The 15,399-nt window shown below is 43.5% G+C and overlaps 1 protein-coding gene across 2 annotated transcripts in view; it reads left to right on the top strand.

The window, feature by feature from the left end:
* PIP4K2C (phosphatidylinositol-5-phosphate 4-kinase type 2 gamma) overlaps window positions 1-15,399 on the top strand; it is a 97,306-nt gene that overhangs the window by 43,312 nt on the left and 38,595 nt on the right. For both annotated transcript variants that reach the window (XM_073576813.1, XM_073576814.1), the window contains exons 4-5: window positions 6,948-7,094; window positions 9,639-9,785. In XM_073576813.1, coding sequence (XP_073432914.1) covers window positions 6,948-7,094; window positions 9,639-9,785 — 294 coding nt within the window. The remainder of the gene's footprint in view (window positions 1-6,947; window positions 7,095-9,638; window positions 9,786-15,399) is intronic.

The raw sequence follows: 15,399 nt of genomic DNA, 5'->3' as shown, positions 1-15,399 counted from the left end.
CCTCTTTTACATAGGAGTCTTAAGTGCTGGCAATGCAAATGCTTCTTTCAGTTTCATAGAAGTCAATGCATTTCTGTCCGAGGTTTCGATTATTTTTTTTTTGTTGTTGATTTGGTGCAAACCAAATCTGATTATCCATGCTGGCAGGATAACTGCTCCGATCAAGTAAAAATCAAGGCAAAACTATAATTTTTCAGTAGACGGTTCTAGTTGCCAAACGCATTTCAGTGATGCCTTCTATTGGGACTTAATAATTTTAAAATTGGCGTCGCATATATTTTTTGCAAATTTTTTTCTCCAGGAAATGTTGTAAAATGTGAAAATCTAAAAAAAAAACACCCCCCATAATTAGCAGCTTTTAGAACCGAAGAAGAGTTTCCTGCACGAGATGGAAATGCCTGGTTGTAATTTGGTGCTGGGCTTTACAATCTAATGTTACTGAAGTTGAGTGCCAAGTACTTTATATTCATGAGTCTTACTACTTTAGAAAAGAATCCATAAAATCCTCTTATTAAGGCAAATCTGCTTATCGCGGTACAATGAAATGTCTTTGAAATTCTAAAGGCTCCACTATGAGAGCGGCAATAGGAAGAGATGGTTTTATGTAGGCATGTTATAATGTAGAACAAATCCATTTTACTTTTATTTTACCATAATGGGAAGTTAAATGCAGGCAAATGCTATATCGTGGTTCTTACCCGACCACAATGCCCGGACTGATGATAGGCCTCCTGTCCGGAGCTTACAGCCTCCTATGTGCCTATTAGGCTGCAAGGATGAGTCTAGAGACTCGAGGCTTTTTATGTAGCATTTTCATGGCCAGATTTTAGCTTTAAGTCAGTAGGAAAATATTACATCCACTGCAAGCGGTGCATTTTTCGTGGTATTTTTAACACTCTTAGTGGGGATTTTTTATTTTTTTTTTATTTCCCCCCTCACCTCTCAAAAAATACTGCATGCTATAGTTGTGGCTTGTATTTCATGTAGGTTTCATAGATACATGGGAAAAAAAAACAAGTGTGTATACAGATACCAAAACAAATGTAGTTACAGAGGGGCCAAACTTCCACCACTTTACTTAGATACTGCAGTCAATTGCAACAGGGGAATCTTGGTTGTTCTTCAGGACCTGATAGTCAAGAAGGTATTAAACTGTTTTTGGCAGCATTAATTAAAAGGAACCTGTCCCTAAATTCTTGCTATATATCAGGTATGATATGCTCTGAAACACTGATGTTTTTCAGAAAACAGTTTGAAAAGCCAACCTTTTAGGTAGACACCCCTGACTAGTCCATTCAGCCCTCAGCTGGCGTCTCCCCCACTCCAGTTGATTGACAGGTCTGACCCATGTTTGTACATGGAGAGAGACCTATTAATTAGCTAAAGCTTCAAAACTGAGTGGGGAGAACATGGCCGAGGGCAGCGCGGACTAGTCAGGTCTCAGCCTATAGTCCCTATAGTGATTGTGGTTTTTTTTTCTATAGTTTCTTTTTGTTTATGGCTTTCTGCATTTTTGGTTTTTAGACTGATGAAGATTTGGTATTGAACAAAATGTCCCTTAATTTTCTGGAATTTCTACATTCAGTAAATTTGTTCTTGAATACACACGAGTGCCAAGTATTTCTACATCTTAGCCTATAGTCCCTGGCTGTTTTTTCCCGATTGTGTTCTCTAAGAAGCCATAGCTTTTCATGGTAAAACATGGTTGGCAGCGATGCTACTCAGGCTCTGATTCCTGCTGCCTGTGTTACGGGCAGCATGACTCTAGTAACAGCTTCCCTTTCTCCTTCTAATCTTCTTGCCCTAGTTACATGTGTTACTCTTGGTTAATATAATAGTATAGATATTTTTCAGAATCTGACTCTTAGTCAGTGTCTCATGCGTTTATGCCTTATTAACAGCATTACTGCCTACCGTAAATGATCCCCTCACTCAGCAAAACGCTGCTTTGGCACAGTGTGTGATCCCCAGTTAATGCTCATAAAACTCCGTGTGACTGTTCTGCTCACTCTCTGATCTCCATAATTAAGGAAGAAAGCAGTGTGAGCGGTCAGCTGGAGAGTTAAGCTGAATTTTTATTGAAAGATACTCAGAAAGAAGTGTTCTTTAAAAAGGCCTTTTTCGCTATTATCTTGCAGTGTTAACAGGTTTCAAAACGATATTTTGTGCAGCGCAAAAAAATCATCGCTCTCTGCTTCACATTTTCCTGTTTAAAAAGCACTGCCGAGAACCATGTCATTCTGTGCACACAGAGCGGTCTACTACAGATTACTCACTGCTCATCATTTCCTTTGGTCTGCATGAGTAAATGGACTTTTATCAACCGCCAGTCGTGACTCCTGTCGGTCCTTGTAAGATGACCCTTTGTCACTGCATTCCAGGTAACAAACAGTAACCCATTCAATGGAGTGGTGTACCTTACACCCACCCATTTCATGACGAGCTGTGAAGGGTAATATATGAGCAAGGCTTTTGGACTACTTTTAATTAATTTATTTCCCACAATGTACTGCTAGGAAAGCAATAGTTTGTCTTTCTATATTTATCTATTAGTTGTATAGTGTCCAGTGATGGTGACTCAGACACACTGACTGCATCACATCTCCTTCTTCCAGGGTAGCATACCTGCATACAGCCTGTGAAATAAGTGTTGAACACATTACTAGTTTTCTAAGTAAATATATTTATAAAGATCCTATTGACATGAAATTCTCCCAAGGTGTCTGTAACAACCCATCCAATCCACACAGACAAATCAATCTATAGCTGTCCATATATTAAGTTATGTGTAATAATGAGAAGTAACACAAAGAAAAAGGATTGAACACTCTTACTGAAGCTTAATACTTCATGCAAAAACCTCAACAGCTTCAAGACTCCTCCAGTATGGAGAAACTAGTCGCATGCATTGCTCAGGTGTGATTTTGTCCAATTCTTCAACATAAACACTCTTCAAATATTGAAAGTTCCGTGGGCTTCTTCTCTGAAATCTGAGCTTTATTTCCTTCCATATTTTTTCTATTACATTCAGGTGAGGTGATTGGCTGGGCCATTCAAGCAGCTTTTTCTTTCTATGAAACCAATTGCGTTACCTTGCTGAAATGTTCACCTTTGTTTCTTCATCATTCTTGGTAGATGACAGCAGATTTTTTTTTTCCTTCAGTCATTTAGCGTATGCTAAAGAAAACCAACCTCATACCATGATGTTCCCTCTTCAAAACTTCTGTTGGTGTGGTGCTTTGTTTTTGTGAAATAGAGATATATATATATATATATATATATATATATATATATATATATATATATATATATATATATATATATATATATATATATATATATATATATATATATATATCTTTATTTTTATATAGCGCTAACATATTCCGCAGCGCTTTACAGTTTGCACATATTTTCATCACTGTCCCTGATGGGGCTCACAATCTAAATTCCCTATCAGTATGTCTTTGGAGTGTGGGAGGAAACCGGAGTGCCTGGAGGAAACCCACGCAAACACGGGGAGAACATACAAACTCCTTGCAGATGTTGTCCTTGGTGGGATATATATATATATATATATATATATATATAGTGCATTTTGGCCTCCAGACATGGGTGTGTATGATGACACCCTAAGAGTTTAATTTTGGTCTCATCTGACCAGGCTGTATTCTTCCAGTTGTTCGCAGACATGTCTATATGTTGTTGCACAAACTTTAAACATACTTGAATATGCTTTTTATTCAGCAGCGGAGTCTGTTGGGCTTGGGGGTTTGAGTGCATTACTTGTAGTTTTCTTTGAAACAACTGTTCCTGCTGATTACAGGTCTTTCTGTAGCTCTCCAAAGGTGGACTTTGGTTCTTGGACAAATCTTCTGATAATTGTCACTCGTTTGTCTGAAATGAGCCAGGTTATGATGAAATGTTCTTTCTACTTCTGGATTATGGCCCCGACAATGCTCAATGGAACGTTCAGTAGTAGTAGAAATCCTTCAGTAACCAATGCCATCAGTATATTTTGATATTGTGCAACAATAAGGAAATTGTGTAGAGACATCACTGGTTTTACCCATCGAGATGTTTCTTGTGTGGCACCTTGGTAATGAGACACCTTGTTATTGTAATGACACAGTGTAACAAACAATATTGATGCTGGGTGCAACTCTGTACAAAGAGAACAGAAAATCAAAAGTAGAAAAGAAGTATAGAAAAACGTGCACTCACAGCATGAATCGGTATCAAAAAAGGCTTTTATTAGACATACATATACCAAACAGGCAAATGTGCACAATAAAACATCATTAAAAACAAGTGAAAAGACATGCAGACTAGTGGATACATAGACATAATGAAATGCAAATTTATGCTCAAATGAATAAAGGCTAATACATGAAAGTGATAAATCACTACTCAGCAGGAGAAGAAAACATGTGCAATGGGCGCACTCACAAAGATAGAAATATATCAGAGCTGAAGAGTACCTGCAGCTAATAATAAAGGAGTGCTCCCTATTGGACTGAATAGGGTTAATCCATAATACCCAGATAATGGGCACACTCACGAAAAATAGCAATGTATCAAAGCTGAAAAAAACTGACAGCTAATAATAAAGGAATACTCCCCATTCGAGTATATAGGGTTAATCTAGAATGCCCAAGTTTTACTCTGTGCTGTTCAGATGGAAAGAAAAAACATGCAGTATACAATCACATATAATTACCTAGAGATCACACTGTCCACAACGCCCACCGCGTGTTGCTGCGTCAGCAGCTTCCCCTGACGAATCCCTAATCCATAATGCCCTGTAAAACTTGGGCATTATGGATTAACCCTATATACTCGAATGGTGAGCATTCCTTTACTAGCTGTGAGTATTTTTCAGCTTTGATACATTGCTATGGTCTGAAATCCCCCTAGTGCCATGTTCTATATTGTCTCCCCTCATCACCAGACCGCTGGATCCGAATATATAGTCTATGCGTGATAGAGATCGCTTAGTGGATGAGCGGCAGGTATACTCCCTTGATTCAGGGTGGCGCATCCTCTATAAATCTAGCCACCCGCTACCCTCCATAAATAGTGACAGTTGGGTCACATTCAGCGAAGAGACTCCCCCAGACGTGTCTCCCTCTAATCTCAATTTGTCCAGGTTGGTATTCATGACCATATTGAAGTCTCCCATACAGATAACATCCGTGTCTGGATAATTTAAGGCAAAGCACATTGCTTTTTGAAGAATGGATGTATTGGCCGGGGGGGGTTATAAACACATAGGATTACATATTTCCTGGTATTTATCAATGCATGTACAAAAACAAAGCGACCTTCAGGATCCTTCCGGGTCTCCCTGGCTTCCCATCTAACATCTCTATGTGCCAGCCGTGAAACTCCTCTCGAATAACTAGTGTGAAATGCATGGACAGACCATTGTACCCAAGATTCCTGCACGCACCAAGCTGTATCTCTGGTCAGATGCGTCTCCACCAAGGCCACAATGTGAGGACGATAATGTCTGATCTGCGAAAAAACCTTGATCTTTTTCCGAGGGGCGTTAATACCTCACACGTTCCATGTCATACATATCTCAGACCCCATGTTTACTCCATTGAATATGGCATACAGTACTACCCGAGCAGAATTTAGAGGCACCACATAGAGATTGAATTGCCATTGGCTGCGACTTTTACCTAAGTAACAATCAAACCTGTTGTGAAAAAAGAAAACAAAACAGGAACCAAACATTAGTGGAGCAAAGTCTCATGCTCCTAGCAAAACACAAGCAAGGGGATAGGGAGCACTCCTTTATTACTAGCTGTCAGTATTTTTCAGCTTTGATACATTGGTATATTTTTGTGAGTGTCCCTATTATCTGGGTATTATGGATTAACCCTATTCAGTCCAATAGGGAGCACTCCTTTATTAGCTGTTAGTACTCTTCAGCTCTGATATATTTCTATCGTTGTGAGTGCGCCCATTGCACATGTTTTCTTCTCCTGCTGAGTAGTGATTTATCACTTTCATGTATTAGTTTTTATTCATTTGAGCATAAATTTGCATTTCATCATGTCTATGTATCCACTAGTCTGCATGTCTTTTCACTTGTTTTTAATGATGTTTTATTGTGCACATTTGCCTGTTTGGTATATGTATGTCTAATAAAAGCCTTTTTTGATACTGATTCATGCTGTGAGTGCATGTTTTTCTGTACTTCTTTTCTACTTTTGATACACCTTGTTATTGGCCATTAGTTGAACCAGCTGATATTATTTTTCACTAAGTGTCAGGATTGCTTTCTAATTACTGATAGATTTCAGCTAGTGTCATGATTTTCCATGCCATTTTGCACCGTTTTCTTCATGTGTTCAAATTTTTTTCTTGTGTCATGTCTCATTATTACGCATAACTTAATTTATTGACATTTATGGCTTGTTTTTGTTTTTTTTGCCTGTGAGGATTCAATGGGCTGTGACCAACATCTGGTGAGAATTTCATGTTCATAGCACCTTTAGGAATAGATTTACAACTTGTTCAGTATCACCCGCTGTATAATTCTCACATCGCCTTGGAATTGTGAATGTTCATGATATTGAAAAAATCTGTTTAGGCCGGAGACGGTGCAGGAGAGGGAGAGAGAGTCTTCGGGCATGCGCTGTGGAAATAAGCGGTCTGGCGCTGTCAAAAAACGTTGCAGGGAACGTTTTTTGCAGACGCCGGACAGGCATTTTTTGCCTGACACGTCGCATGGCCATCAGGCGCAATACGACGATAATGCAAGTCTATGGGGAAAAAAGCCGGATCCGGTGTCAACCGGCGCTGGATCCGGTTTTTACATTTTTCACAGCATCGCGCCTGATGCTTCAAAACGGAAATGTGAAAGTAGCCTTATCTTCATTCATTAATTACATGTGCCTGACATCTGATCTCTAATCTTTTTTTTTTTTTTTTAGGTGTCTCTGACACGTAGTTCTCCATACACTGAAAGTGAAGCTCATGATGGACGATTTCTTCTGGCTTATGACAGGACACTGGCAGTTAAGGAAATCTCCAGTGAAGATGTGGCAAATATGCACAGTATCCTCTCTGACTACCACCAAGTAAGTAACGCTAAAATGGAAGAACATAGTGGCGTTTCATGCTGCTGTCCGTTTTCTAATTTATATTTGATGTCCGCATAAGGTAGAGGGGGTATATGTAGGATTCATGATTTCATACAGACATGGTATTGCTACTTCCCACCTCATTGCAGATTGATAGCTGTCAATCACTCTTTCTCGGAGTCATCACAGTTGTTTGCATGTAAATAATATATGAATTGCTGCTAAAATCTGGGGGCCGCCAAGTTTTTTTTTTTTTGTTTGTTTGTTTTTTCCTTTTTGCTGCTGAAGTAGAGATACCATAGGAGAGAGGTGATTACTTCTTTAGGTTGGAATAACCCTTGAAAGCAAATCTATCTAGAGGGTAAGTAATAACTTAGATTAATTGATGTCAGTGGCATATGTCCGACATCTCCATTCAAGTCTCTGACACTGAACAAGATAGCAGAGAGCCCTGCAGCACTTGGTTATCTTCACTGTCTTTAAGGCTATGTGCCCATGTTAGCGTTTTTAAACGCTCAGAAAACCAGACTTCTTCCCAGAAACAGCACGTTTTTATTTCCGCAATTTTTGCACAAAAACCCCATGTTTCTGATGCGTTTTTTTCCGCGCGGTTTCTGGAAACATTGGAAATAGCTAAAAACGTAGACCTATGCGGAAAATGAGCATGCTGCGTGACGCTAAGTGTTTTCTGAGCGGAAAAAAAAATGCATGCATTGGCACAAAAAGCCAAAAATGCATTAAATTGAATGGGAAGCTTCTTTTAAAGGGAATCTGTCACCCTTTTTTTGTCCTATTAGTTGCCGGCATAGGCATCGGGGGCTTATCTACCGCATTCTGTAATGCGGTAGATAAGCCCCCGATGTAACCTGAAAGCGGAAAAAAAACATGTTATATTATACTCACCGAGGAGGGTGGTCCGGTCCGGCACCTCCCTTCTTCATGTGATGACGCCCTCTTCTCCCGTCCAGAAATGGCTCCGGCGCAGGCACATTGCTCTGCCCTGTCGAGGGCAGAGCAGAGTCCTCCAGTGCGCAGGCGTCGGGAGAGGTCTGGCGCCTGCGCACTGCAGATTTATGCTCTGCCCTCAATAGGGCAGAGCAATGCGCTGGAGCCATTTCAGGACGGGAGAAGAGGGCGTCATCGCATGAAGAAGGGAGGCGCCGGAACGCAACACTCATTGGACCGGACCGCCCACCTCGCTGAGTATAATATAACGTGTTTTTCTTCTCATTCAGGTTACATCGGGGGCTTATCTACAGCATTACAGAATGCTGTAGATAAGCCCCTGATGTCTATGCCGGCAGCTAATAGGCCAAAAAAAAGGGTGACAGATTCCCTTTACGGTTTCTGAAGCATCTGATCCGACACAAACGCTTCAAAAACGCTTCAAAAAAACGCAACGTGGGCACACAGCCTAAAGGAGTTGTCTTAGGTTAGTAAATTGTTGAAATTGTAAAGTGTTTGTAAAAATGAGCAACTTACCTATTTACTTTTTATTTAAAATCCTCTCCGTTCTCAATAATGAAGGGATTTTAAATTTGTTAGTTTCTTTTGTAGGTTATTGGTCACCCGCACAATGGCCAGTTTCATAGGCAAGGAGTACGCTCTTGCACACACTGGCAGCCCTGTGCTCTTCCGATAATGCAGAGGCAGAGCTGCTAAGGCTAGCCGCACTGGAGAGCGCACAGTACATGCCAGCCAAGCTGGGAGGCAGAGGAGGGGTGTGTTCCTGGAGAATAGTCATGAGACAACCCCGTTAAGGGCGTGTACAAATTAGACAGCTGTCAACCAACAATTGTTTCTCTCAACTCCTACATACACAAGGTATTCTTGGTTCAGCTGAGCGCTCCTTTGTTCTGAGAGGTCTATGGCCAGTCGCTTCTGTCTAGGGAGAGCAAAAGGATCAGATGCTGAATTTTGGCATGCTGGATCCTTCCCCGACATTTTTTGGGATGCTCCATACACATTAGTCCGCAAGCTGATATCTATGGTTTCTTTCAGCTTTATTCTTTATATATAGGTGTCTGTTGGCATTGAATGGAAAGGCAGGTCATAGGATCACTTTACTGCACTGGACAACTCTTATCTGTGATGGTGCTGCCAACAGAGAACAGTGGAGAGTAGTCCCCAGTTCTCACAATCATGATTCATAGTGTAGGACTCGCATGGATCTATTATCACCTGTTTAAGCGGGGTACCCTTTTAACTAGATCAAAAATTCAACGTATTGAGGGTTGTTGAAACCTGAAAGCTTTCTTATTCTTGTGGCATCTTACACGATTTCCAGTGTTATTCCCAGGTTGCTTAGTGTATTTTTTTTTTTTTTTTTGTTTTGTTTTGTTGTTCACTAAACTTTTGAGAGACTACCATGAAATAATGCTACTGTATCAGAATTTCTTAGTCACCAGTGTTATGTATATTAACTAATATAAATACATATAATTAAGTGCTAGAGAATGTTGGCGCAATATATTAGTATGAGTGTTAACCTGTAGATAAAATAGTACGTAAATATGAGGTTTTTATTTCTCTGTCTTCTAGCATATTGTGAAATGTCACGGCAGCACACTTCTTCCTCAGTTTTTGGGGATGTATCGTCTGAGTGTAGACAATGAAGACTCCTATATGCTGGTAATGAGAAATATGTTCAGCCATCGCCTTACTGTTCACAGGAAGTATGATCTTAAGGTGAGCTTGTGAGCTTGTGTTTAACGGCCTTCAGATCATTTCTGAAGCCTTATTTTCTTCATTAGTGTGTTTTTGTTTTTTTTTTTTTTGTTTTGTTTTTTTCAGCAAGGTTTTGTGTCTCTGGATCCATGTAAATGCCAGCCCTTAGACTGATTCTAGGTGTGCAGGGCCCGCACCTCTACCCAGTTTAACTCCTTCCCACATTACATGTGAATTAAAATCCTGGGAAGTGGTCCACATGTGTGGAGGGGGCTCAGAAGATGAGCGCTCTCCACACACGGCTGATGCCGTCCTTATTACATAGCCATCGTCTGTCTCTATCCGCCACAACTAAAGCAGAGATCCAAGCATGGTTATTCACCATTTAAACACCGCTGTCCATCTTTGAGATCTGCTGATCAGCATCGGTTCCAAACTTTTGATCAGTCTCATAGACCCCATCGCAGTGACCAAAAGCCCAATAATCAGTAAATCATCCCGTTAGATAAAAAAAATATATATTTTTTTTATTTATTCCATTCTTTACTATTAAGGTTGGGTTGATGGGTATTTTCAGAAGTTAAAAAAAAGCAAAAAAGATGATATGACTACAAATGTTGAGCGCAAGTGCTCGCTACTTAAGTTTGCATCGGGTTCTTTTTGTGTGCAGTCACTATTATGGATGCTCGAGGCCAGGCATGTTTCACGGCTGTTGGACACATAAGACATGCAGGGATTGCCTGCCTTATACAGGCAATCCATTGCATGTTTTTTTATTTTTATTTTGTTTTATTGTCTAACCGCTGCAAAAACATGCGGCCATGGGACTAGTTATTGTCTCTTGAGCCTCCGCAATACTCTGTATTTGAGCACTTGTGTTCCGGTACTGATGGCATATTCAATATGATGACCTAATGTTATCAAATTCTGTGTAGTACCTTTTGGGTTCAGAATCCTCACGATATCCCTTGAGGGCTGTAGTTTCCAAAATGGGGTAATTTGTGGGGGCTTTCTGCAATCTATCTTGGCCCGTTTGTGTTCCAAAATTCAAATGGTGCTCCTTCCGTTCCAAGCTCTGCTGTTTGTCCGAACAGAACTTTTTGACTACATGTAGGGCGTCTCCGCACTTGAAAGAAGGTAATAAACTGTGGGGTCCACTTTTTGGTGTTACCTCTTGCAAAAGGGAAAAAATTAGGGCTAAAGCAACATTTGAGATATAAATTTTAATTTATTTTTTTTTTCATTCTGCTTTGAATTAATTCCTGTGTAGTATATGAGGAGTTAAAACATTTCTGACAACAGTTTACGAATTTTCAGGGGTGCAATTTTTAAAATGGTATCACTTTTGGGTGGTTTCCATTATATCGGCTCTTCAAGGTCCACATAAATCTGAATAGGTCCACGAAGAAACAGGTTTTGTAAATTTGTTGAAAAAATGAGAAATTGCTGCTAAACTTATAACCCTTTTTAAATAAAATAAAATGACATTTGAAAAATTATGCAGGGGTAAAGTAAATATATGGAAAATGTTATTTATTAATTATCTTGTACAGGATGACTGGTTTAAAGGCAAAAAGATAGATTGAAAGTTTGAAAACTGCAATTTATTTGTTTCCATGGTTTCACACATTGCGATATTTACACAAATGATATCAAACAAATTGTACCACTATCGTGAAGTACAATATGTAATATGAAACAATCTCAGAATCCGTGGGATCTGTTGAAGTGTTCCAGAGTTATTACCACATAAAGTGACACTGGCCAGATTTCTCCTTCGTCTCATTGGGGGACACAGGTACTGTGGGTGTATGCTACCGCCATCTGGAGGCTGACACTAGGCAACAACACAAGGTTAGCTCCTCCCCCGCCATACACACCCTCGCCCTGATTGCGGGCGGAAGCCAGTTTTTTGCTTAGTGTCTATGGAGGCACACGTCTGGTCCTTTTTCTCTAGACTTTTTTTGTCCATGAAGATTAGACCGGGGCAACGGATCCTATTGAAAGGGTCCGATTTCCCCAAACCATCAACGGGCGAGCACGTGTCGAGTATCGTCTCCACGTATCCTTTCCCGCACCGTGGGACAAATCTGGGCAATTTTCCCAGAATTTATCGGTCGTCCATGACAGCGCCACCTGAGAGAGGGGATCCGCCCTTCAGGAACAGGAAACCTACAGATACAAAAGGGCGGCACCTCTCCCACGCATCAGTTGGTTTCCTGTTCCTAGAGGACGGGACTTCCTTCAGATCGTCCATCATGGAGTCGTCGAGGGATTCCCAGGCCGGCTGACCGACTCAGGTAGCGGGGGGATCTCCTACCTCGGTCAAGCTCGGGGTACCTGGAAGCGCCACGGTGGGGCCGGGTAGGTCGCCACGGCAGTGGTTAGAGCAGGCGGAGCAAAGGGTCCGGTGGACAGCCGTCTCCAGAATGCGGGCACCAGGTATGTATGCAGGCCCCTCCTGATGCGTTTTCCCCCGGGGTCCGGTCTCAAACCCCCTCCGGCCGGGTCGGCGGTTGCGTCCGGTCGCCGAGCGCAGGCTGGCGCACGTGGGGGCGGCGGGCATACCGGAGCCGGGGGCGCCGTGCCGGCTCCTTTCCGCGCGCTCCCGCGGCCTCTGACGCGCGGCGGAAGTGACGCGGTGGAAGGGGCGGGGCCGGGAACGCCAAAACCGGAAGTCGGGTGCCGGCCGCCTTCCTAGTGTGCGCCGCGTGTGCGCGGCGATCCGGGGGGACGCGCGGTACCCGAGGCGGTGGGGGGGGACGGTTCATGCGGGGGAAGGTCGCGGGAGGGTTCCTGGGGGAGGTGCCGCGCCAGTGCCCTGCTGACCGGATACTGGGAGGCCTTAAAGGGCAGGAGGTGATGCTGCCGGGGTGCTTCTGAAGGCCCAGCGATGGATGACAGAACCCCCCATAGAGCAGCAGGACGTGCAGGAGCACCCACAGAAGGAGGCCTCGGTGAAGCCTCATACGAGTGGAAGCGGACGAGTGAGCAGAGCCGCAGAAGTTCCTCCAGTCTAAAGGATTCCCCCTGCCTCCCTCCGTGATCCGGTACCTGCCTCATCTGCATGGGTAAGAGATCTCCGTGAATGTACCCTGATGCAGTGTTCCCTTATGCTGGTTTCGCAGGGGAGGAAAGCTACGGTAAAACAGAAGCACAGGGAATGTGCGCTCTGTAGTTGCCCCTTACCAGACGGCCACCCCAAAAGACTATGTCAGCCATGTGTGCGACAGACGGTAGGGGTTGGAAGGGGACGGGGGCCCAGGCATAGACTGACAGGCCCTTGCACTCTCCCCCATCCTTACAGGGACAGAGATGAAAGCCCTATCTAAAAGGGACTCTTCTAGGGGGAGAGAATTTAGTTTCTCAGGGTCGGAGTCCTCAGCTGCCCCTAGGAACAATTACTCCTCGGATTCCCCGGCCTCCACTTCATCCTCTTCGGATGAAGACTCAAGCTGATTCTGCTTCCCATTAGACCAGATGGACAAGCTAGTTAAAGCAATAAGGTCCACCATGGCAGTAGCAGTCTCAAAGCCAGAGCTTTCGGCACAGGTAATGTTCGGAGGTCTAGATCCCAGGAAACGCAAAGCTTTTCCATTAAATGATAAGGTCCAGAGCCTGATAGAAAGGGAATGGAAGAGACCCGAAAAAAGGGGCTCCTTACCACCTGCCTTCAAACGGAGGTACCCATTTGATGACCCAGTGGTAAACAGATGGGATAAGGCCCCTAAGCTGGACGCGGCAGTAGCCAAAGCCTCCAAAAAGTCCTCTATACCGTTCGATGATATGGCCTCCTTAAAAGACCCGCTGGATAAAAAAGCGGATTCCTTTCTAAAGGGAACATGGGAGATGTCAGCAGGCGCCCTAAGACCAGCGATAGCTGCCACTTGTATAGCCAGATCCGTGATGGTCTGGCTAAATCAACTAGATTCCCATCTGAAGGACGGAGCCCCAAGAGCATCCAGTCGGAAAACTCTACCGATCATCCAGAGTGCTGCGGCTTTCTTGGCTGATGCCTCAGCAGACTCAGCAAGGATAGCGGCTAGATCAGCTGGGTTATCAAACGCAGCTCGAAGGGCCCTCTGGTTAAAATGCTGGCCAGGAGATATCCAGGCCAGGTCACGACTCTGCTCCATTCCATATGAGGGGAATATCTGTTTGGCCCCGTCCTGGACGAACTTTTAGAGAAAGCCGGGAACGATAAAAAGAAGTTCCCCAGCCTCCTGAATCCTTCTTATAGACGCCCCTTCACCAGGAAAGGATATTTCCATAGAAGGCCGTCCAGAGATCAGGGCAGATGGGACGACAAAAGGAGAGGTACAGGTTTCATGTTCGGAGGAGGGGGGCGCCAGGAATGTCCATCACGTGACACTAAAAAACCGCCCCAATGACTAGATGCTGTGGGGGGAGACTAGCTGCCTTCTACCCAGCCTGGTCGCTGATCTCTAGCAGCAACTGGATACTGGGGGTGATAGCTGCGGGTTTACGACTAGAGTTCACCCGGGTTCCCCTAGATCGATTTAAGGTCACCCCTCTCAGGTCTTCCACATCAGAACAAGCTGCCCTGGAGGCCGAGGTTCATGAGCTTTGCCACAAGAAAGTCCTGACTATGGTTCCAGAGGGAGAAAGGGGGAAAGGTTTCTACTCCCCTCTGTTCCTGGTCCGCAAGCCAGACGGCTCCTTTAGGACTATAATTAATCTCAAGTCCCTCAAACGATTTCTTGGTTATACGGCCGTTCAAAATGGAAACAATCAATTCAACAATAAAGTTGTTGTTTCAAAACTGCTTTATGGTGGTATTAGATTTAAAAGATGCATACTACCATATACCCATTCATACAGCCCATCAGCGCTTCCTCAGAGTAGCGGTTCAGTTAAATGGGTCAGTTGAACATTTCCAATATGCGGCCCCCCCCCCCCTTTGGGGTGGCAGTCGCTCCCCGGGTGTTTACTAAAGTGGTGGCGGAAGTTATGGCCCATCTACGTGAATCTAACATTCTAGTAGTCCCCTACTTAGATGACTTCCTGATTATAGGGAAAACGGCAAAACATTGTAAGGAACAGCTACAGAGGGCAATGTCGGCCCTAGAGCGGTTAGGTTGGCTGCTTAATATCAAAAAATCTCGGTTACAGCCGATCAGAATTCAGCAATTTTTAGGCCTGATTCTAGATTCTGAGAAACAGGCTGCCTCCGGAGAAGCTTGTTCGCCTACACTATCAGATCCTAAACGCTGCCAATAACCCCACCATGTCCCTCAGGAAAGCCATGTCCCTTCTGGGTTCCCTTTCCTCCTGTATCTGGCGGTCCAGTGGGCCCAGTTTCATTTAAGAACACTACAGGAGAGGTCTTAATGCATCAAAAAATCCTTGGAGGTTACTTGGAGGGCCAGCTAACCTTGTCCCGAAGCACAAGGGAGTCCCTAGAGTGGTGGCTAGAAAAGGATAATTTGTCCAGAGGGGTTCCCTGGGAGTGTGACATATCCCCCATAGTCACTATGGATGCTAGCCCTTCCGGTTGGGGGGTTCATATGGGTGAAGTCCTAGTCCAGGGCCTATGGGACCATCACCAGATAAAAATGTCATCTAATTTGAAAAGAACTGACAGCAGTAGAGCAGACAGCTAAGAAGTTACTTA

Source organism: Dendrobates tinctorius, unplaced genomic scaffold (assembly GCF_039654945.1).
Source record: "Dendrobates tinctorius isolate UK_male_01 unplaced genomic scaffold, ASM3965494v1 ptg000051l, whole genome shotgun sequence".
Lineage (NCBI taxonomy): Eukaryota > Metazoa > Chordata > Amphibia > Anura > Dendrobatidae > Dendrobates > Dendrobates tinctorius.
Note: the sequence above shows the minus strand (reverse complement) of the source record. Positions and strands in the feature narration are given on the sequence as shown.